Consider the following 22566-nt stretch of genomic DNA (forward strand, 5'->3'; position numbering starts at 1 on the left):
ATGGAACTTGATGGGATTATGCTAAGTGAAATAAGTCAGGACAATGACATAGGACTGTATGATTTTACTCACTTTTCTTCACTTAGGGAATATAAAGAAACAAAGCAAATGAAAAAACAAAACTAAAACAAAAACGAACTCTTATACTCTGACAACGAAATGGGGGTTACCAAAGGTGAAGTGGGTGGAATAGGTAGAAGTGTTCAATTGGTTGGTGGTGGATGGTAACTGACATTTGGTAGCGGGCATGGTGTGATATATATACCTGGAACCTAAACAGTGTTGAAAACCAGTATTACCTCATTTTTAAAAGATAAAAAACTCAGAAGCAATAACTCTACAAAGTAAGGTAGATTAATAACACACACACACACGTGTGACACTAAACACATTCATTTTCATGTATGTATTTCATTCATTTGCCACTAGCTTACTCATGTACTTAACAAAATGCCAATTGCATATGAGAAGCTTTCAAAGAAGCTGAATTTAAATTATAGTAATACCTGTGACACTGAGAAAAGATGATTCATTAGCATCATTAAAAGCATATGTTTTGTATTTCATAAGATTGACATATGACATGCTTAAGCATGTGGTTCACATCACTAGATCTGAACACTCCAGTTCACGCCATCAACTCTAGGTTATTTCACAATATTGTCTAAAGTTAAGTATCTGATTCCTCAAACTCCTTAATTTGCTCCAAAGCACAATTATTTAAAAAGTTTCTTTATACTATAGTCCATTAAAAAATAGATATTTGAAGTTTAGGCATTCATTTGACCATTTAAGCCAAATTTGTTCAAATTAGAAATGCCTTTACACCTGAATATGTGACTAGAACAATAAAATTGACTAGTGTCTGACCTCTAAATTAGTCTCTGACATTTATTTTCTATGGAAGTAATATAAATACTTTTTGAAAACCATAACAGTATCCCAACCACTTGTCATAGCACATGGATTAAATATATTTTCTTGTTTAAAACGATAGAAGGGTGTTGATGCAATATGTCAGAATCCTTACACCAAATGAAAACTGCTAGTCTGGAAGAAATCAACTCCTTAAGAAGACAACAAAGATTAAATTTTGAAAAGGCTTCCACCCTCTCTATTTAAATCAAAACTGTAAATATGGAATAATAATAACAATGCAAGTATGAAATAAATATGGAATTATCCATTTAAATGCTTATTCTCCATGCTTAAGATTAACATCACTTTGGTAAATAATTAAAACACATAAATTAATTATTTATAGCAAGATTATGTTATATTTTGTTATAATTTCACAGGTATATGATAGAGTGTCAATAGGCTTGAATTTGAAATATTTCCACTACGTAATAGTTTATAGCAATCAAATCTGTACAGGGGAACCTAGGCTAACTGGAAATATTGGAAAGTATGTGCTTAATTTTAATCTTTTGACTGCTTTTTAGATTTTGGATAATACAGATAAAAAAAAATCTGAGCATAATTTCCTTTTATCAGTGGTTAAGTGAAGGTGCTCAATTTCTATTACATATAATTTAGAAAACATACTTATTGGGACTGAATTAGTTAAAATTTCTAATACCAAAAATAAAATCAGTCACAGATTTATTTAGATTATTTAACTGAGAAAACGTTTGGAACTCCTATATCTAGGGATGTTATGGGTGTTTTTCGTCCTTCCATAACTTTTAGGATGATGCACATAGAGTGGTTAAAAGGAAAAGAAGTGCCTGTTTATTCAGCCATGTAAGTCAGAACAATCAGGGATCAATGAGACATTAAACCAACAGGCATTCCACACCTCAAAACCTTCCATACTTTAAGAAACAAAACAGGCAAGTGAAAGTCCTCCTTCGGTACCCTGGTTTGACAGGGAGAGAGAACACTAGCTTACTCCAAGGGATAAATACAAAACAACATTGGTGGAAAGCTAGCCTTCCTTATTTCCTGAGCTTTATTCAAAAATATACACATATATGATTGGAGTTGTGGCAACTGTAATCAATTAGATAAGCATAAGCTAGTCTTTATAAATTTAGAAGCAGAAAGTTGACAGTGCAATTACTCTCCCTGAAAAGCACAATCACAAGTTCTTCCTTAATACAAACTTAATGTAGTTTTCTTGTCCTTTCAAAGAAAAGTTAAATTCAAATTTAGCTCATGCTCTTGCATGCATTTCACACCACTGTGCAAGGATCTTGTGCATTGGACTGTGAGGTGTATAGATCTACTCATTAAAAAAAAGGCATAATTGATATACAAGCATAGTTTCTATTATGTCTGAAAGTCCAGAGCCTTAATCATTATTTCCCTCTGTAGCATCATTAGTGCTGATCCAGTAAGCAGAGAAGCATATGTGGAACACATGTTGGCAAAGCAAGGCACCAAAATTTTTTTATTTGCTTATGAATGTTTCTGTGTAAAACAGATTCCTCTCTGCTGTTTCAACTTAATGAGAAAAAAAAAAATGACTTATCATGGAAGGGAAATCAGAGTACTATTGGGTTTCCCTTCATTTGTTTCACTGTCCAGCATCGTTTTTATTGTGACTTATATTTAATATGTTTAGAATCTCTAAAGGTCCCATCTGTGAAACAGTTTCTAAAATTTTGGAGCACTTGAAAATGTTTATTTTATTATTACTTTTTAAATGGACTTCCATTTCTTTAATATTTTTTAAATTTCTTATTGAGGCAATGTTGGATTACAACAACATTGTAAATGTTTTAGAAATACAGGCTCATACCTCTTCATATGTATATTACTGTTACTGAGGATCCTTAGCCACTGCTATATTTCCTGCTCTCCTCTTTAAATCTTACCATATGCAATCTCATAATCAATTTCCTCTAACCTAGGGGGAGCTCTTCAAGCTTAAATTCCTCCTCCAAGATAAACAGCTGACCCACAGAAGAGGCCCTATCCTTTGTCTCTGTATGCCTCCTTCCACAATCAACCATATTAGTAATCTCAGGGACTAGTGTTATGGAAACCATAATCCCAGGCCCATTAGGTAGGGCCAGGGCTCCATCTTACTCCAGCAGGAAGCAGCTACAGAAAATGGATAGCCTCCTTTCAACTCCCAAAAGATTTTGAGCCTTGTATATGGGGGATGGGAGGGAGTGGGGAATGATGGAGGATGAGGACAGAAAAAACGGAAAGGAGGTGCCACAGAATCAGAAACCTGGCTCACACAATGCCAAGAGCTGGAGGCAGAGGTAGAAGGGATTAACACCCATTAATCCAGCTATAGGAACTAAGGTCCTTAGGTGCTAATGTCTGTATCACAAAGCACAAGACCCAAGCAGGTATCAGACTGCTTTAGGGAGTGTCAGGACTTCAGACCTGAAGGTGAAGATATGGAGATTGAGGGTCATTGTAGAAATCTGGCCCCTTTCAAATTCTACTTATTCAAAATCAACAACAAACAAGCCACTCCATGAAGGAGTGAGCCCCTCCCAAAGAGAAGACTGTATCAGCGCAGTCTCTGCCCTGGCATGGGGCAGCAGTCCTTCTATCCACCTGTGCCTATGCAGGTGCTCTTCTCACCAACTCTCTCTCCCTCTACAGGGAGGCAACATTCCTGCCTGCCCGTGACCTGTACCATGCCAGGGCTTCTCTTCATTGACCTCCCTCAGCAGAGGCAGCTCTCCTCAAGGCTGCCCTCCTGCAACCATGCAGACCTTTCTCTCAGCAAACCTGTCCCTTTTGGGGCAGCCCTTTCTGCCTGCTTGTGCCTATGCAAGTGTCCTTTATTCTTCTCTCCCTTTTATAATAAACCCACCCTTTTGGATATAACTGAAGTCTCTGTGTCATGGAGAAAATTGCCTTGGGAACTCGCTAGTGCCAGTGAAAGGGAAGCTCTGGTGAAACCCTTCCCACAGTAAATCAAAGACCCCACTCTTTGAACAACACTTCCCAAAACGACATCATTACCACGCCATGCCCAATATCAAAGCACCAACAATCCTTCACTATAGATCAATGTGCCTCTTCCCTTATCTTCTTCCCCTTCACCCTTAAAGAGACTTCATTCTGCATTCACATTGCTAGGGTTTGTACTGGGTTAATTTTTGTCATTTCCTTTTTTTTTTTTATATTTCATATTTGAGTGAAATCATTGGTGTGTTTCTTTTTCTGACATTTTCACTTAGCATGCTCACCTCCTGTGCCATCCATGTTGTTACAAATAGCAAGATTTTATCTTTTTTTGGGGGGGGGGGGCTGTGTAGTACCTAATTTTGTGTGTGTGTGTGTGTGTGTATGTGCATCTATCACATCTCTATTTATCCATCTGTCACTGGCCACCTAACATTGACCACCAAAGTTGTTTCTGTAACTTTGCTAGTATAAATAGCACTACAATGAACGCAGGAGTGTATATCCCTTCAAATAAGTGTTTTTGTGTTCTTTAGCTGGAGGAATGGTGGTGTTATAACATATGATAGATTATTTTTAATATCTTGAGAAAGCTTTATACTCTTTACTACAGAGGCTAGACAAGTCTCCATTTCCACCAACAATATATGCAGGTTCTTTTTTCCCACATCCCTGATAATTTTTTTTCTAGTCTTTTTGATATGTCCCTCACACACATGTGAGGTGGTATCTCATTTTGGTTTTGAATTGCATTTTCTTACTGATAAGTGAAATGAACCCTTATTCATGTGTCTATTGTCCATCTGCATGCCTTCATTGGAAAAGTGTCTATTTAGCTCTTCTGCCCATTTTTTATTGTTTTTTTTTTCCTCATTGAGTTATATAAGTTCTTTGTAGATCTTGGATAGTAGCCCTTTATCAGCTATATGACTTGCTAATATTTTTACCATTTAGTAGAGGGTCTTTGCACTTAAATGATAGTTTCTTTCACTCTACAGAAACATTTTCAGTTTGATATTGTCCTCTTCCCTTTTTTAAATTGTGGACTTTGTTTTCTTTACCATTGTTGTCAATTTTCCAAAGACATCTCTGAGGCCAATGTCATGGAGTATATTGCTTAAGTTTTTCTTGTAGGCATTTTTTATATTTATTTATGGCTTCAGCTCTTAAATCCAGTTTTTTAATCTATTTTGATTTAATTTTGGAGTGAGATAGTAGCCTAGTTTCATTTGTTTGCATGCAGTTAATATCTCCAATACTATTTGTTGAAGGTACTTTATTTTCTCGATGTAAGTTCTTGACTCCTTTTTTAAAATTAACTGTCATATGTGTGTTATTTTTCACCCAGTCTCTCATTTCTATTCCATTGATCTGTGTATCAATTTTTATCCCAATATTGCATTTTTTATTACCCTCTCTTTGTAGAATGGTTTGTAGTCAGGGAATATGATTACTCAAATCTTCATTTTTCTCAGAATTGTTTTGTTTATTAGGGTCTTTTGTGGTTCCATATAAAATTTAGTAATGTTTGTTCTATTTTTTTGAAAAGTGTCATTGAAACTTTGATAGGGATAGCACTTAATGTGTATGTAGCTTTGGGTATTATGGTCTTTTTAACAATGTTTATACTTCCAATACACGAGAAGGGGATATCTCTTTATTCTTTTTATTCCTTCTATTTATTTTAACACTGTCTTATGGTTTTCATTGAATAGGTTTTTGACCAGTTTTATTAAAATTATTCATAGTTACTTCATTATTTTGATATGCGTGTAAGAATCATTTTCTTGATTTCTATCTCTTCTAGTTAATTGTTTTTATGTAAAAAGTCAACAGATTTTTGTATCTTGATAATATACCCTGCCACTTCACTATAATGATTTATTGCTTATAATAGTTTTTCAGTGGAATCTTTAGGGCTTTCCATGTATATTATCATGTCATATGTAAAAAGTGATATTTTTCTTTTTTTTTCTAATTTAGATTCATTTTTTTTTATTCTCTTGCTAATTGATCTGGCTAGGTCTCCCAATACTATGTTAAATGATATTGGTGAAAGTGTACATCCTTGTCTCATACTTATCTTAGGATGATAGCAATGATAAGTCTAAAGATACTGCTCAACTGTGATATCCATTACAGTCCAATTTGCCCCTATATCTGCTCTTGCTTAGAAATACAGATAAACCCTGTTTATCTGTATACTACCTAGTTGCTGTACACTACCTAGTTGATGAGCAATTGTCAAGTTGCTCTTGCCCTGTGTCTTTCTGTTACAGTAAGTTTATGTTGGCCCCAGGTACACACTGCCATACTGCTTTCTCCAAACCCCAACTCCTATCCTCATATTCATACCAGCAGCAAGAAGGCTGAGGCAGTGGAGAGAGAGGGCATGGGGACTAGCAGTCAGGTAGTGGTCATTTCACTCTTTGTCACTAATCCCAAATGTGTTAACCTACACCCACTGCCCCTTAGTTTCTTCCCCCTTGATTGAAGCAACTATGTAGATCAGGACCTTGATTTGGTTGGTAAAGTTTTTCTGTTGTATATCCTCTGGGATAGCTGATCTGCTAGTATACTTTCAGCAAAGACATTTCATGAACAATGGACTCAAAAGCGATGGAGAGATTGCACTAAGGTTATTTGGCTCATAGAAGCTCAAATCTAGTAGTAGTTAGTTTCCTGTCATATTTAAGACCATTACAATTGCATTATCTGTGTTCCCCGAGATACATTTGAAACAAGATACATTTGAAAAAGTATTTTACTTTTTACCGATTTTATTATTGTGTGTATTTCCAAAAGAAAGATACTCGAGATGTAGCTTGGGTATCAGTAACATTTCCCATTAAAAAGGAAAAATATACACTCTTTGCAATTCTATTGAATTCTACATAAACAAGTCTAGAGAGCTTTCTTGATACTAAAACACTTGTCTTTATTTTTAAAATGTTATTGGTTTTATTTGTTTTCTTCTTTTATTCTTTCAGTTCAACAGCTTAAGAATAGCTTGAATTCTATATATTGAAATTGCTCTTCTAAAAAAAAAAAAAAACATATCTGAACATTTGCAAGAAAAAGTGCTCCGTTTAAAGCTATTGCCTTTGCTCTAGACTATTAACCCCCTAGATATATGCCAAAATTGCCCTGTTGTTCAAATCTAATGGCAGGCTTGGGAATCTGTGGTCCATGTTTTGAATGGACTATTTCCTCATGATACACTACTCTAATAACTGCTGCTCAGGTCAGGGAAAAATAAAACACTCAGGATGAAAGCTTGCATTGCAAATCTGTTTACTGCTTCTATACAAATTTCACTGTAATAGACATTCTTTGACAATGTGCTGGGCCAGTATTTCCTCTGAAAGACACTGTTGTAGAAACCAGTAATGATTTTCCTGGGAATGATCATTATTCTCATAAAAGAATAAAAATGAAATTAACAAATTCAGCCAAATTAAAATGCTTTATACTTTAATTTTAAATATAGGATCCTTGGTATTTTTGCTAGATTTACATCTGCAACATGCACAAGTAACTAAATATAATTCTTTCGAGCTGTAAATAAGATGAAGAAAAATGTTTATGCACTTTTACAGTATGAGCATAGCCATATTGTAAGGTTTTTGAAGAAAATATAAAAGAATGCACTTCCTAAAATATTAAAAATACAAAAATTTGAAAGAATTCTCATATTGGAAAAAAAAATCAAAGGTAAACTCCTAATCAAGTTGTTCATCCCTTGCATTATATGTTCTTATTGATAAACATCTTTATATACAATCAATCTTGGATAACTTCTCTGTATTTTGCACAACAAATCAAAATTTAATACTATAAGATGTTAAGAAAATGAACCAGTGACACAACACCAACTATTGCATTTAACCACCAACCAAACATTACATTTATTTTCATCATTCCATTCATTCAACAGTATATAACACTAGTCACATTAATTAATATCCTTGAGATAGCTGTATCACAGAGCACTTGGATGCCTGAGGTCAAGAATAATCTTTGGACAATTCATGTTGAGCTTATTAAATACAATTTTGTACTATCAAACGAGATCAGGCACATTTGACAATTTTGTAAACAATTTTGTCCTATCAGAAACTTTAAGTCAACAGTTTCCAACTCAATCATTCCCAACATTTCCTTTACAAATACTTTGTAAAGCTTTGACTGTGCCAAAAAGGCATCTATATATCATAAAATTCACCCATCTACATAAAACAGAAGGTGTCCATGCCATACCCATATCTGTTCAGAAATCATGACCCTGCTAGCTGCCCAACTATAACATCTGGTAGCAAACACCCTTGATGTGACTTTGCCTGAAGGCTTTCTCTCAGCCTGAATGTGATATTGTGGTTTATAAAAAAAATAGATATTTGTTCTTCCAGGGGATCAAAATCCATTTTTCATATATATTTGGTCTTCTCTACCATCCCTGACTCACAGCTCCCCAACCATAGGAATTTCTGAATGTTTGAGATTGAAAAAAGGTGTGTCCTTTTGGGAGGTTGTCAGTGGATTAGAGGATTAGAACATCTAGTCCTACCCTCACACTTCTGGAGATAGGAGGCAGGGCTGGAGATTGAGCACAATTGTTGATGCCCAATGAAACCACCTTAAAACCCAGAGAACTATGTTCAAAAGCTTCCACACCTTTTCCCCATACCTTGCCCTTACAGATATCTTCCATGTGATTGATCCTGAACATTCTCCATATGATAAATTGATAATTTAGTGGTTAAACAGCTTTACTGATTTCGGTAAGATGCTCTAGCAAATTAATAGCAGTTAAAGAGGTCTTTGACATGCCCAAAATCTAGCCAGTCTGTGCAACTTGTGATTGACTTTTGAGGGGAAAGACTTGGGAGGATAAGACCTTTATCTATAGAATCTGATGGTATCTCCTAGTAAACAGTGTCAGAACTACATTGAATTTTGGACATCCTACTGGGTTCCTGAGAATTGTTCCACACACACTCACGTTGGAGTGCAGGGACCTGCCCATTTACTGAAGAAGAGGGCAGACTAAATGCTGAGGGCTTATGCTCAAGGAGAGGTTCTCAACTAGTTACAGGTGGAAGTAGAAGACAAATAGTCCAGCCTTCTTCTTCACCCTTTAAGTGGGCTAGCTCCTAGGAATGTTCTACATGGTCTTGCAGAGTTCCACAGCAGGACTGAACTTCAGTTTAGCCCACAGTGGGAAGATGCTTACTAAAGTGACCGTTGACATCCCTTCTTCCCCTTCTTAAAGCCTCACTTCTCAGACCAGTGTGTCCTGTCCTAGCTACAAATTAAGTACTCCTACACAGATTCATGTCTCAGGATCTGCTTCCAGGGGAACCAAATCAAGGCAACAAATCAATCTTTAAAAATCAATATAGTGCCACCAGTGTAACAGGAAAAGGGTGTAAAAGAGAAGTGATTTAAAGTAAATTTATGTTCTTCACATATACAAATTCAGGCATGACTATATAATGCCTAGAACAACACATAATCAATTATACACCACATAATAATTTAGTTAGATAATTGCTTCCCCATATAGAATCACCATGAAAAGGACACCTACAAATGCAGACTCAGAGAGTTGTGATGGATTGCTAAATGGTACAGTGGCATGGCCAACAACTGATTTTCTCAGGCAGTCTCAGCAAAAATCTGAGCAAAATAAGCATAAGCCCTCCTCATGTTCATGGTGTTCAGTATAAAGCAGAAAGACTTAGCTTTTATGTATCCTTTTGTTTATAAATAATCTTTGACTTGTATGACTGTCCAGCATAAAACATTTTGTGGGATGAGGGACAGTTTCTCAATAGGCTAGGCCAGCCCACCTGTGACAGCATCCCTGACCCTAAAAAATGCTAGTGGCAAGCCCCAGTTGTTGTGATGACCCGAAACTACTCTCATAAAATGTTCCTACAAGACAGTACTATTGAGAAATGCTAGTTTACAAAAAAAAAAAAAAAAAAAAAAAAAATGGAAAAAGGAAATAATAGAAGCAGGAAAGAGAAATGAACAACAAAACTGAATTGTGACTTCGTTAAGTCTCACCCCCATCTTTTTGTTAGAAGTAAGATTTTTGGGCAATTTACTAATTGCCCTTCTGGGTTATATTCCATATTTATAAAGTAGAAAAAAACATCATGTCTAACTCAGTATTGTTTTGCGATAAAATACTAAAACACAATGCCTCACACAAAGTTGGGGCTTAAAAAATAAGTTATTTGTGTTATAACACCTCATGGCAAAATTACTGATGGCCTCATTTACCTCAAATCATCTCTCTGATGTGGTCACCAGATGATACAGATCGCGTCATATATGAAAATACAGGCTTAGGTATAAAACGCTAAATTTCCAAGGCATAAGCTGTGAATTCACTGATATTTCTTGCTCTCCCTCTTCCTCATTTCTGCTGCCTACTTTGGTCACTTCTCATTCCCAGTAATCATAGCCTGATGAGAGTATTATTACAGTCAGATTTTGCAGCCCTATGCCCAGTGAGGAGATCTTATGAAGAGTGACTGTAATGAATAAAGACGAAAGATAAGTCTTGATTTAGCTTCCACCCCACTTTGGTAAATCAAAGAAACATAGGCAGTTGGCTAGAGAATTTGAATAACAAATGAGATGATGTATAGGAACACAATGTTGTAAAGTGTAAAGTGAAGCACAAATGCAAAAATGTTTTTCTTCTCGTTACTTATTAATAGTATCATTAGTTACACAGCTGTTAGAATACCAGCTAGGAAAGACACAGAAACTTAGCATCATCCTTTACAAATGAGATAGCTGAAAACCAAGTCTAGTGATTGCCTAAAAAGAAATGAGAAAAGATCAAACTGTCTGTAGAAGAGGGTACTTTGAGATGAAGAGCTGGCTGGGAAATGGTGATAGCAAGTTAGGCAGGGTAGCAGAGGTAACAAATTAAAGGGTCAGCTTTTTAAGGCTGTGAAAGTCTTCTTGAAAAAAGGACTGCATTGATTGATGTGGCCTGTAATGGAAACTCAGATAATGAAATAAAACCAGCTTTTAAGAATTTCAGGCTGAGAACTCATTGCCATGGCAACCTCCTCAGAAGGGAACTTGTATAAGAAAATAAGATTCACTTGACTACGCCTTAAAATGAAAACCTACACTGCAGTGAAACAATTAAAAATAGAATTTCAAAATTGCTCATTGCTACAGTGCCTAGAGGTAGCACTGAAGTTGTAGGTCCATCATCTCCTCCAGTGCAAATTATTACTGCTCAAAATCTATGAGTCATGGAGGGAACATTATTTCACTTTGAGGGATCTCTGTGGACACTGGGCATTTTCTGCCAGTGAAGATCTCCATTTTTTTTTTAATTCAATAAATCATCTAACAAAACACACGTGGAAATCTCAGTGGTACACACCATTTAAACAAATACCAAACTTCTAGTCTGCACATAATCACAAAATACTAAAAATTCACATATCAATTATTAGTTATATCTCATGGAAAAAATATTTTAACCTATGTAAAAGTTGTTTTATATTAACCTTACAATCATTTAAATGAAAACGTCTATTTTCTTATTATATGTTCTGATGCAAGGAATGTCAACCTATATTTTGTCAGTAAAAAGGAGTTTCCTCAAGTACCTAATGGCAGTGACATATATAAATCTATGCTTTTCAGCTGACACCGAGGGAAGATATCACTGTGATACTTTTAGAATGGTGGTATTAGGTTTAAAAACTTGAATTTAAGATATTGTAAAAGAGAGAGTGATAAAGGTCAAAATATAGACGTTTATATAAATTCCTATTAAATATTTATATGCTCACTTAAACCAAAAAATAAATAAATAAAAGCAGCAATATAAGATAGTCCTATGCCATCCTGTATATATCAGTATCTGGTGATAATGAGTATAATATCATTAATTCCTATTTACCAGCCATTATTTAATAGGATATTTTCCTCCCTGCCTTCAACTCTGGTTTCACCTCTGAAGTTTCCCCAGTAACAATTATCTTTTGTAAGTTTAGTTAAAAGTAATTCATAAGCAAGCAAAATTAGTTTGTGTGTAGATCTCCAGGTCCACAGTACCCTTCTAATTTTCTCTAGGCAAAGCATTCTCCCTAAATCAAAATAATTTAGCTACTTGATTTCCCCAGCCTTACTCTTTTATTCTCTAGTCACATGTGTTAGAATATTGTGGTTCTTACACCTGGTTCTATTTTTCTCATATCTATCTTTATCTTTCCCCAGGTTTTACTGAAAAAAGTCTGTATCTTCCTTGATTTTTCATTCATTTTTTTTTCCCCTATTCCATTTCTGGTTCATTCCATTTCTTATTGTCCCCTGCATGGTGTCTTTCATTTTTTACCTGTGTTAAAATCAACATTCTCAAGGTTGTCAACTTGTACATATCTGAATTTTGTCCACAGGAAACTTATGGTTGGGGGAAAATAACTGAATTATATTTGAAGTAAGTGGAAGGAATAAGGTTCTACAAGAACTATGCCTAGATAGCATGAAAGATGGATCCAATTTTTCATTTCTATAACTCGTCATGAAAAAAAATGGGAACTAGAATAATGATTACAATCCTAAATTAAGGCATTTCTTGGTCTGTATTAATAAACCTGTGCAAATTAAGAATTCATAGAAGAAAAATGATACTGTAAAATGAGTCATTATATTTGTTGATTAACTTACTTTTTTCATTTACAACCTAAAACAAGCATGTGGGTATATGTTGAGTAAAAATGTCTCTAAAAAGAATGACTATAGGAGAGAAATGCATGGAAATTTTATCTACTAAATTAATGAAAGGAATATTAATTTTATTTTTCACAGTGAAAAATTTTATCCACAGTACATTCACCAACCATATAACTGCCTTACTTGTAGATAGTTATGTGTGACTATAAATTTTGCCTGTCCTCTGCTTAAAATTACCCCCTTTTTTGCAAAACTGAGAGAAGAGTAAATTGTATTTGCATCTCACTTTGCTTTCTGTTTCTTTCAACCTCCTTTCAGTTTCCTTTCAGTTCTTCTCCCCAGGTTGAGATGTTTAGTACTTCTATCATCCTCTAAATACATTTGTATACTGCCAAAGTGAAAAGTAATTTGTTAAATTTCTACATATTAAGGAACTAGGAAATTAATTATCTCCTAACCTCAGGAGTATTTTCATTTTAAAGGGAAGTTGTGATTTCAAATTATACAACAGACATGAGGAGTGTGTCTATTTGTCTGGATGACAGATTATTGGAAAATAATCATAACCAAGTTTTACATGCTATCTAAAAGTGTCTTGTTACACGCTAGGTCTTATTAATATGTATTGAATATAAATAAATGATCATTTTTTTATCTCTAACAAAAATTTGGATAATCTATTCCTTTGAAGAAATTAGAGCAAAGCAAATGTCTTGGACCTCTCTCCTTTAATCCTAAAATCTTTGGTTTATCTTTGAAAGAAAAATGGTGCTCCTCAAATATTTCATTTATTCATGGACATTTTCCAAACCCTCTTATATTTAGGCAGGGATATATGAACAGCTATGGCCAGTAAAATGGGAATAAGAATGATATATGTGACTTCCAAGCTAAAACACTAAATAGTTTATGCATGCTTTTACAAGTTCCTGTTTTTTCTTTGACTGGTGAGGTCATTCGTTACAGACAGTACAACTATGAAATGACACAATGTCGAAAAACCAGGATCTCTGAAATTAGGCCACTGAGATTTTGTCTGGCTGATTTGGACTGCTACAGTAATGTAATTCCAATATAGTATTTACCATATCACTTTACAATCTGCTGTTCCATATAATCATTTTCTCATTTATTTTTGTAGCATTGTTGTTAAAAAATACATAGTCAAGAAACCATAGTTATATGAGAGTATTTTTTGAAAAGTTAAAAATTAGACAACAAATTTAAGGCAATTATATATGGTGACAAGATTAGCTCAATTTAACTCAATGCAATGCACCTACTGAACAATAACACTGTGGTATGCTCTGTGTAGACATGAGTTGGTAATATTAATAATCATGTTATTAATAAGTGCAATTAAGATGATATTAGTAGATACTACCATTAACAATGATTTTATTGCCTAAATAAAAATAATATGCTGACTGAATACTTTGTAATAATTTCTGACTTAAAGAATCATGAAATGATGAAATAAATGTCTAGAGTCCTAGTTTTCAGGATATCAAAGCAGGATGTATCCCAATCTCTAAAACTTTCCAAGTGATAAACATATGAAAATCTCTGTACTTGTAATGATAATGCCAAACAATTTTATAGAAAATTACTTTTTTTCCAGTTACCTTATATTCATTTTTTCAGATGATCCCCAATAAAGTCTCAGAATTTAGACAGATCTGAGATGAATAGTAAATTTACTGACTATATGTGGAAACTGAGGCTACAAAATATTGACATAACTTTTCCATGGCAACCAGTGGTAACTGGTAGAGCAAACACCAAGCCGCTCTGGTAAATGAGTGTAGGGTAAATGAAGATGCTCAAGATTTTACCCTGCTGGCTTCTGTGGCTATCACCTGCAGCCTTGAATGCAGAAGATGTGTGGGAGGCTGGCTCAGGGCACACTTGCCTGATGGTGGACACCTGGTATATGGTGTGGACATGCATGAGTGTGCATACCTGAGCTTAGGAGGTCAGGGATATAAGGGCAGCATCACACAGAAGACAGGGTGCAGCAGAGGGCAGTGAGTGATGGCTGGGAGAGGAAGAGACCAGGAGATGTCAACAGAGATAGCCCAAAGTGTAAAGATTAACTGGGGTCTGGGAGTGCTCCCTGCCTGCCCTGCACCTGGTTGCGTCACTGAGATGTTGTGGAAAGATCATTAAAAGCTGGAAAAATCCACTCTCCTTTATCCATCTCCCAAATTGATGTAGAAACTGACCTATGCATTTCTGGCACTACAATGAGTTGGAGAAATTTTCTTTGATAAGTACAGAAATAAGTTTAAATTAAGTTTTTTTTTCCTCCATGGTTCTTTATATCAACCATCTCTCCTCATTTATGGTGATAAGTTTTTAAAATACAAAGCCTATACTGTAAAAAAGATAGCCGGGCATATTCATGTCTCTAAGAATTTTCCATTTCCTCCAAATAATGAGAATTTGAAAAAATTAAATTAGCCTTATTAATCTTTTAATGTTGGTTAAGGTCAAGATATTCTATACAAAATAAAGCAGTGCTTACTTGTTCTAGAAAGGAAACTAAGAAAAGAGGTAAGGAGCAGGGAGGTGAGGGAGGGGAAGAGGGTGAGAGGAGGGGGGAGGGGGGAAGGGGGAGAGAGAGTGAGAGAGAGATTGAAAAGTTGTTTTTATAAGAATAAGAGACAAGACATTTGATATGACTCTAGTTACCACACAAGCAAATGGTAATTAATTTGGCTCAACATTATGCTGAGATTTTCCATCTCCATTTATATTTACTAATATTGGAATGAACGTTAGCATCATCTGCTAATTTTATCCAAGTAACATGTAATTAACCCTTCAACATCACCATCAGGTTAACTAGAATATTGCTTCAGTCCATCTGCAGGGTATCTGATAAAAATTAATATAAATTAGTCCATAATTCTTCCATTTTTAGCAAATGGTTGCAAGTAGTATGGCAACAGATATGATTATTTTAAGACTATATTAATTATGGATGTTTCTTTTTCCTATAAAAATTATGGGTGCTGTTTTTAACACTGTTTCTAAGGGACGAGCCTCTTCTTAATTTTTATTGGCTTAAAAAATCATTACCGATGTCAGGAATTCATTAGCAAATTCTTTTCAAATCTCAAGCTCTATACTTTCCAAGTGGAGAACTTCTATACATATCCATTTTTTCCAAGCACTTCAGCCCCTTGCCTTTTAAATCAATAAGCCACATTGACAAACTTTTAATTATTCCCTGAATGTGCACACCTGTTTTGATTTTTCCACTAGAGAACAAAATTAGCCAGCTGGTTTAGAGGTTTGCTTTGGTTCATCTTGTTTGAACTTCAGCTTTCTCCACTAAGACAGAAAGGGTCTTACTTTATTGATTACTTTGAAAAGAGAGAATTTTTAAAAATCAGAGTGAAATAAAATCCCCAGCTCTGTTAATAAGTATGCAAAGATTTAAAAGCCTGAATAATTGACTTGCAAATGTTTTCTTATTTTAAGCAAACTCACCAATGTACCTTGAAAAAGGCACTTCATAATTATAATTATGCATGAAAAGTACAGTGACCATTCAGAGTTATCTAAACGTGTGATTTTCAATGCTTCTTCATGCAAATAATATAACCACCAACTTTTTTTAATTCCCAAGCACCAATTTTCCATTCATCCAGCTAAGAAGTCAAGTGTTTAACTATCTTCCTGCCCCACAATTTCAGCAAGGTTATAATCTCTGAGGAAAGACCCAAGGGATTCTGCACAAATTAACTTACTATTGGGTATTTACACTCTCATTTTTCTCATAGTTTTATTTTCCTGGTGTAATTGAGCTGTAATAATGTAGGACACATAGCTAAAGAAAAGCAGGTGAATAAATATCTACAAATCTAGCTAGAGGAGACTTCCTTTCATCTCAGCCTACTAGTAAGGAAATAGATTAGATACACATTTTCTGAACTATTTCTTTCTAAATTGACAAAACTTAGAAGGGATGTGGTATACCCAACTGCAAAGTATGAATTTAGAAAGCACAAAATAAATCTAAAAGAATAACAACTTTCAATTTAAAACATATACACAGAGAAACTTCTGCAAATGAGTGATTTCTGAAGCTATGCATGCATACTCATGCAAGCAGACAGAAATTAAACTGAGCTTTAAACATGCATAAACATATTGCTAATATGTAATTAAATATACAATAAAATAAACTTAAGCCATTAGCTATTTTCCTTCTTTAAATCTGTTGGCCACCGACCTCATCTTTACTTTCTTCAAAATAGAATGACAAAATGGAAAAAGAGATAAGATGCTTCCAATTCTGGAATCCTATAACTTAATACCATAAATAATATGAACAATGACGCACATAGTTATGGCATACAAAATAATGGAATCATGATAACCAAGAGTCTGTATCATTTACTAAGAGCCTTAAAAGGCTGAAAACTAATAAGAAATAAGGAACATGAAAGTACTTACAACTGATCGGATATTATTTTCCTTAACCAGCTTCAGAGATGATTTATAGCAATTCGCAAGGTCTTCCTTGTGGGAACCATTTATATGGCCTCTGGCTATTGGCCCTACGGTATGGATGACATCTGTGAATGCAAAAGGAAAAGAAAATAGGATAAGTAAGGTATTTTTCACTTTTCACATAATTGGAGCTTTATTTATTTTAGGTATTTATATTAGAGCCTGGAGACAAGTAAGCAAAGAAATACTGATGATGAAAATGATTCTCTGGTAAAATATTTTGGAATAACACCGTCTCATAAAGTAGGCAATTTCTTAGGAAGGTGATAATAGTGAAAAAGGATCCCCTATCAGTTAATTATTCTACTGGTATTGACCAGATTCAAGTGAGAAAGATTATAAGGTAAGATGTGAATATATGGCAGTCTGGCAAAAGACAAATCCTTGGTGGGAAATAAAGTGAGAAATAATCACCTACAAAATGAATATTCTGAGTTGACATGGGACCAATGAAGCAATGCTATACATCACTTTACTTGTAAATAAGACAATAGTTTCAAGTATTATACCTAATAATGGACACATTTATGAAAAATATGTCAAGAGAATTTGTAAAAACCCTAACAAAAATAAATTTAAATCATTCTTAGCAATTTTAATGTATAGTCCACTAATTCTCACATACATGAGGTATGAGAGGGAGGGAGCACAGTCCAAAATAATTACCTGATTCCAACTTTTTATTATATTAAAACTTTCAAATAACAATTTTTACTTTCCAACCTCTTTTTATGTTTGAAGACAAAATTTTTGATTTTTTGTATATAAAACCAATCATTGTGATATTTTTAATATGCATTCACGCAAAACCTTTTAAATTTAGGGAAATATTGAAAAAATAACTGTCCTTTATCTGATTGACTATTTTAAAGTCATAATTTCAAGAAAGAATGCAAATTTTAATCAAAATTGCTTGAAAATGCCTTATAACTTCTGCGTCCCAATGTTTTTTGTTATGTGAATTATATGCCTATTTCATTGCTATAAGTAACAAAAACCAGTCAACTTTGATCAGAAAGACAAAGTCAGTCTCATATTATCAAAATATTATAACAAAATGAAATTACAGGCTTTAAATAGTACCACTTAATTTAAAGAACAATGATGAAAGAATAAGAATAAAAATACATTACAAAAATGAGGCTATGAAATAGCTATAATTTTCATCTGAGGGTCTATAAATCTCAATAGCATGAAGTAAGACACTAAGAGAAAAATCTTTGTTGACTGCCTGATAAATGTCAAGAATATTATCTGATGTTTGAGAAAATCCCCAAAATATTGGTTTCAACTTTTAACTGTGAAACATTTAAACCCTTGTCAGATAATATTAAAGATATCTTGTGATCAAAATAGGCAGAAAATATTATCAGTGCGTTTATGCAGATATTATTACAGGTAAACTTGATTTTTAAAGTAAAAACTGCTATAATATAGGAGAGGATATAAGGAGATTAACTTCTATTTAGAATGCATGTAAATATAGATATGTATAATTTTGTAATAATAGTATCGTGTTGCATATATTGAGGCAATGCAGATCTGCACTGTATGTAGTGAACTTTTATGGGAATTTATTACATTTGTTTGTTTTAAATGTTTGAAGAAGGAAGATTGTGCCTGGTTTTCCCTATCTTCTTTTTGGTGATTCCTCGTTTGGGTCCAGCTATGCTATTTTAAATCGCCTACAAATGAAAGAAAAGTTATAAAGTAAAAACAGAATTCTATAGGGCAGCATTTCACCAGGACTACATCTGAGAGAAAGCGTACATTGTACAAAAATGAAGAATGATGTAAAATATATATAAAAATAATAAATCACCTAATGAATACAAATGAAAGAAAAGTTATAGAGTAAAAACACAGAATTCTATAGGGTAGCATTTCTCAAAGTGGGTTCATAAGATATGAATCTAAAGGTAATGAAATTTGGGGATCACAGAGTGCAATTAATTCAAATCAGTTACTTTAGTGCAAAGATTTTTCTGGACATGTAGTATGCTGCAATGAATGTTCAATCTCCTGGAAGGGATATGCAGTGCTCTGATCCCAAAATATATTTGGCTATTGGAATCCTTGTCTTGCAGAATTCTTCATGGGAATAAGTTTCCATAAAGTAACTTTTAGAAAATATTGTTTTGGAGCAATTTTGATACCATTAATGCCATTATTGAAGGTGAAGTCTGTGTTTGTTGTTTATTCTACCGGCCCCATAGCTAGACACTGTACATCCAACAATAAGAAAAGGTGTCACAGGATACAATCTTATGAATGGCAAATGTTGAAAATCAAGAATAAGTACCTTGTATTTGGGGTCATAAAAGATACATCTACAAGAACAAACAGAGGGTTTACAGTTTACAATCCACTAATAAATGAGCTTCCTCAACACCCAAATACTGATCTTTGTATTTTATTCTCTCTATTAAATTACCAGTATTCAGGGCCATCTTGGTGGTGCAGGGGTTAAAGACAGCACTATTAAGCTATCACCAGCCACTGCAACACAAGTTCGATCTCCAGCAGGCCAGGGAGCAACACACATGGCACAGCAGACCTCTCCTGTCTTGCCCACTGCTCCCCTTAGCAGTGTATTTCAGTAGATCTGCTAGTTCTGCTTCCCATTCTCTCTCTGGTGAATACTCTCACCGCCCCCACCTCTGACCTACATCCCAGTTCTTGCATGCATAAAGAAAAAAATTAAAAAAGTAAATTAACAGCATCCAATATCAAGAATTTTTATCAACCAACATGATGACCTCTCACATCCACAAAACTGAAATGAATAAGTGTGAAGGGAGCTTGAAAGGAAATTGCCTTTATCATTTTAATTGTTCATAGTACTTAGAAGTACACTTTCACACCAAGGAGTTCCTACATTTCTGTAATAAAATTCAGTTATCAGGTCTTCCTTTCCATTCCATTCCAGCCCAGACACACAAGTGCCCAAGAGGAAGCCACCCTTTCATTGGCTTCTGCCTTTGTTTCTCTATCTGTAAAACAAATCAACAGCTTCTATCATCTCTGTGGTCTCTTTTGTAGCATCATTAATACTTAACCTTGTAATGGAGACAGATTGAGTACTGAATGATGTCTGGACTAAAAGGAGACCTGAAACATGGCTAAGTAGTTATGTGAGTATAGGAAACTTTTTCAACATCAACATATTATAGATCATTCTTTCACAATAATAATTTCAAAACCCATTGATTAAGAATAAGTTAGAGAAAAACAGCTTTTATAACTTTAATGAGGCTTTGTATTAATTTACAATTTATTAAAAAAATAGCATCTTTGGAGTGACATATATATTGAGTTATATGCATTCAGTCCATGAACAATACTTTATCTTGTATATGAATTTGTGAATCTATCAATAGTTGCATAAAAATATAAATAAAAGAATTACTTTGATGCTTGATGAATTTAGAGACTTACAAAATGGCAATTACAAACAACAGCAGCAGCAGAGACTGCTGCCACTGCTGCTCTTAGGACAATGAGTCCCAATATCTGGTAAGTCACAAGTCCCAGATATAACCTATCCAGGTATGTGACCTTGGGGAAGTCACTCTCCAGTGGGCTTCTGACTCAAAATTTAAAAAAGGAATTGAGTTAAGATGGTTTCTAACAATCTTTGTCCCTTTCAAAAGCAGGTCCTCTTCTACAAAAATTAATCAACTGATCCTTAGTAGTCTAATTTACTCTTGTCCAGATAATGAGCATGAGTCACAATTCACATTTCTCAAACATGCTTATAAATGAGGCCTAAATTGGTACCAGCCACGTAGAGTTCTAACTATATCTGTCATAATTACAAAGGTAGAATAATACACTACCTCCAGGATTGCATCCTATAAACAAAATGCTTGGAAACAACCTAAATATCCATCAAAAGGAAACTAGTAAAAAAAATAGTATATTTATACAATGAAATATACTTCCGTAAAAAGGACAATGAAGATCTTCATATATGGACATGGACAGATGTCTGAGATACATTACTAAGTTAAAAAAACAAAAGAAAAAAAGATGCAGAAAAGTGTGTTTAGAGTGATACTACTCTAAACAGTAGAGTGATAACAGTACCCCAAAAGTATAGAAACATGTTTTTTAGCCAGTACCTGCAAATAACATCTCTGGAAGAATTAAGAAGCAACTAAAACAGTGATTAACTACTAGGGAAATGATGGAAAATACAAAGATTAGACATATATAGAAAATAAGACTTTCACAGTTGTTATATTTTTTGATGGTTATTTTATATGAATGCATTATCAAAAATTAAATAAAGCATCAAAATAAGCAATCTAAGTTATATTAAATATTTTCCTGGAACCCATCTGCTATATAGTAAAGAATATTAATGTGCCTTTCAAAAGCGATTTTGAAACAAAGTAAACTTAAACAATGCCAAGGTTGTGGATAGGTCACTGTGAGTTCTACCCAGTGCTCACAGTTTCAAGACACTACTCAGGCTCAGGGTTCAACAATAACTGGGTTTATTAATAAACAGGGGATGGGGTGCGAATGGGGGAACAGTTTCTAAGGCCACAAAATGACTGGCTGTCTCACCCAGGTAGTGTCCGCAGTGTCCAGCAGTCCAAAGAAAGGTGGCTTGTTCAAGATGGTACCACCATTTCCATGTGGGTCGGAAACCTTCAGCATAAGATTCAACTCGCAGTGGCAGCCAGAGCTACTCAGAGCAGCCAGCGACACCTACTTAAAGGCCAGGCTGCCGGTGCCAGACACCAGACCGGGCAGTACCAGAGGCAGCAGCACCAGGAGGAGGGCTGGGGGATCAGAAGATGCAGCAGTTTTCCATGGTAGCGGTGCTGGAGTAGAGGCACTAGTGTTACGGCCCTCTGAGCGCTAACAGCCTTTTAGAAATGCATGCCCAGGCCAGCAAGGGATGTTGGAGGCCGGGCCAGAGGCAGGAGCAGCAGTTAGGCTTTGGTTTGAAACAGAAATCAAATGTGAAAGTCTCCTAAGTCTACCAAGGTCCAGGAGGTTCTTCCTCGGAAGTCTGGACAAGTCTTCCTCACGAGTCTGTCTGCAAAGTTTGTCCAGGTGAATTTGGGAAGGTTCAGTAATTCCAGCCACCTGGAGTCTCCGTTTATAACCCTGCCTTTCAAGCCTGATTGGTTATTTATAGTTCCGGCGATCTGATTGGTGTGGGTCAAGCTCCAATCAGACTGGCCCATTTTGGATTCCGTGCCATAGCAAAAGGAAAACCCAGGCCTGCCCATCCAGACCCACCCAAGGTGAGATCTGGGCAGGTTCGCTGGCGGTATACTGGAGCACCCCAGGGCCAGATGCTCTTCCCTGAGCCAGGCGGATGACACCAGAGTTAGGCCGGGTAGACTGCACACCTGCGGCCTTTAAATACATTTATGCGCCGCGGTAGTGTGAGCCCTGCTGCTTCTGTTTCAGTTTCACTATAAA

General features: G+C 35.1%; 1 protein-coding gene across 5 annotated transcripts in view; it reads right to left on the reverse strand.

Moving 5' to 3' along the window:
* MACROD2 (mono-ADP ribosylhydrolase 2) overlaps positions 1 to 22566 on the reverse strand; it is a 1913210-nt gene that overhangs the window by 760046 nt on the left and 1130598 nt on the right. For all 5 annotated transcript variants that reach the window (XM_054696174.1, XM_054696171.1, XM_037494392.2 and 2 more), the window contains exon 6: positions 17065 to 17186. In XM_054696174.1, the coding sequence (XP_054552149.1) occupies positions 17065 to 17186 (122 nt within the window). The remainder of the gene's footprint in view (positions 1 to 17064; positions 17187 to 22566) is intronic.

This window comes from Talpa occidentalis, unplaced genomic scaffold (assembly GCF_014898055.3).
Source record: "Talpa occidentalis isolate TD23 unplaced genomic scaffold, MPIMG_talOcc4v2.1 talOcc4.10, whole genome shotgun sequence".
Lineage (NCBI taxonomy): Eukaryota > Metazoa > Chordata > Mammalia > Eulipotyphla > Talpidae > Talpa > Talpa occidentalis.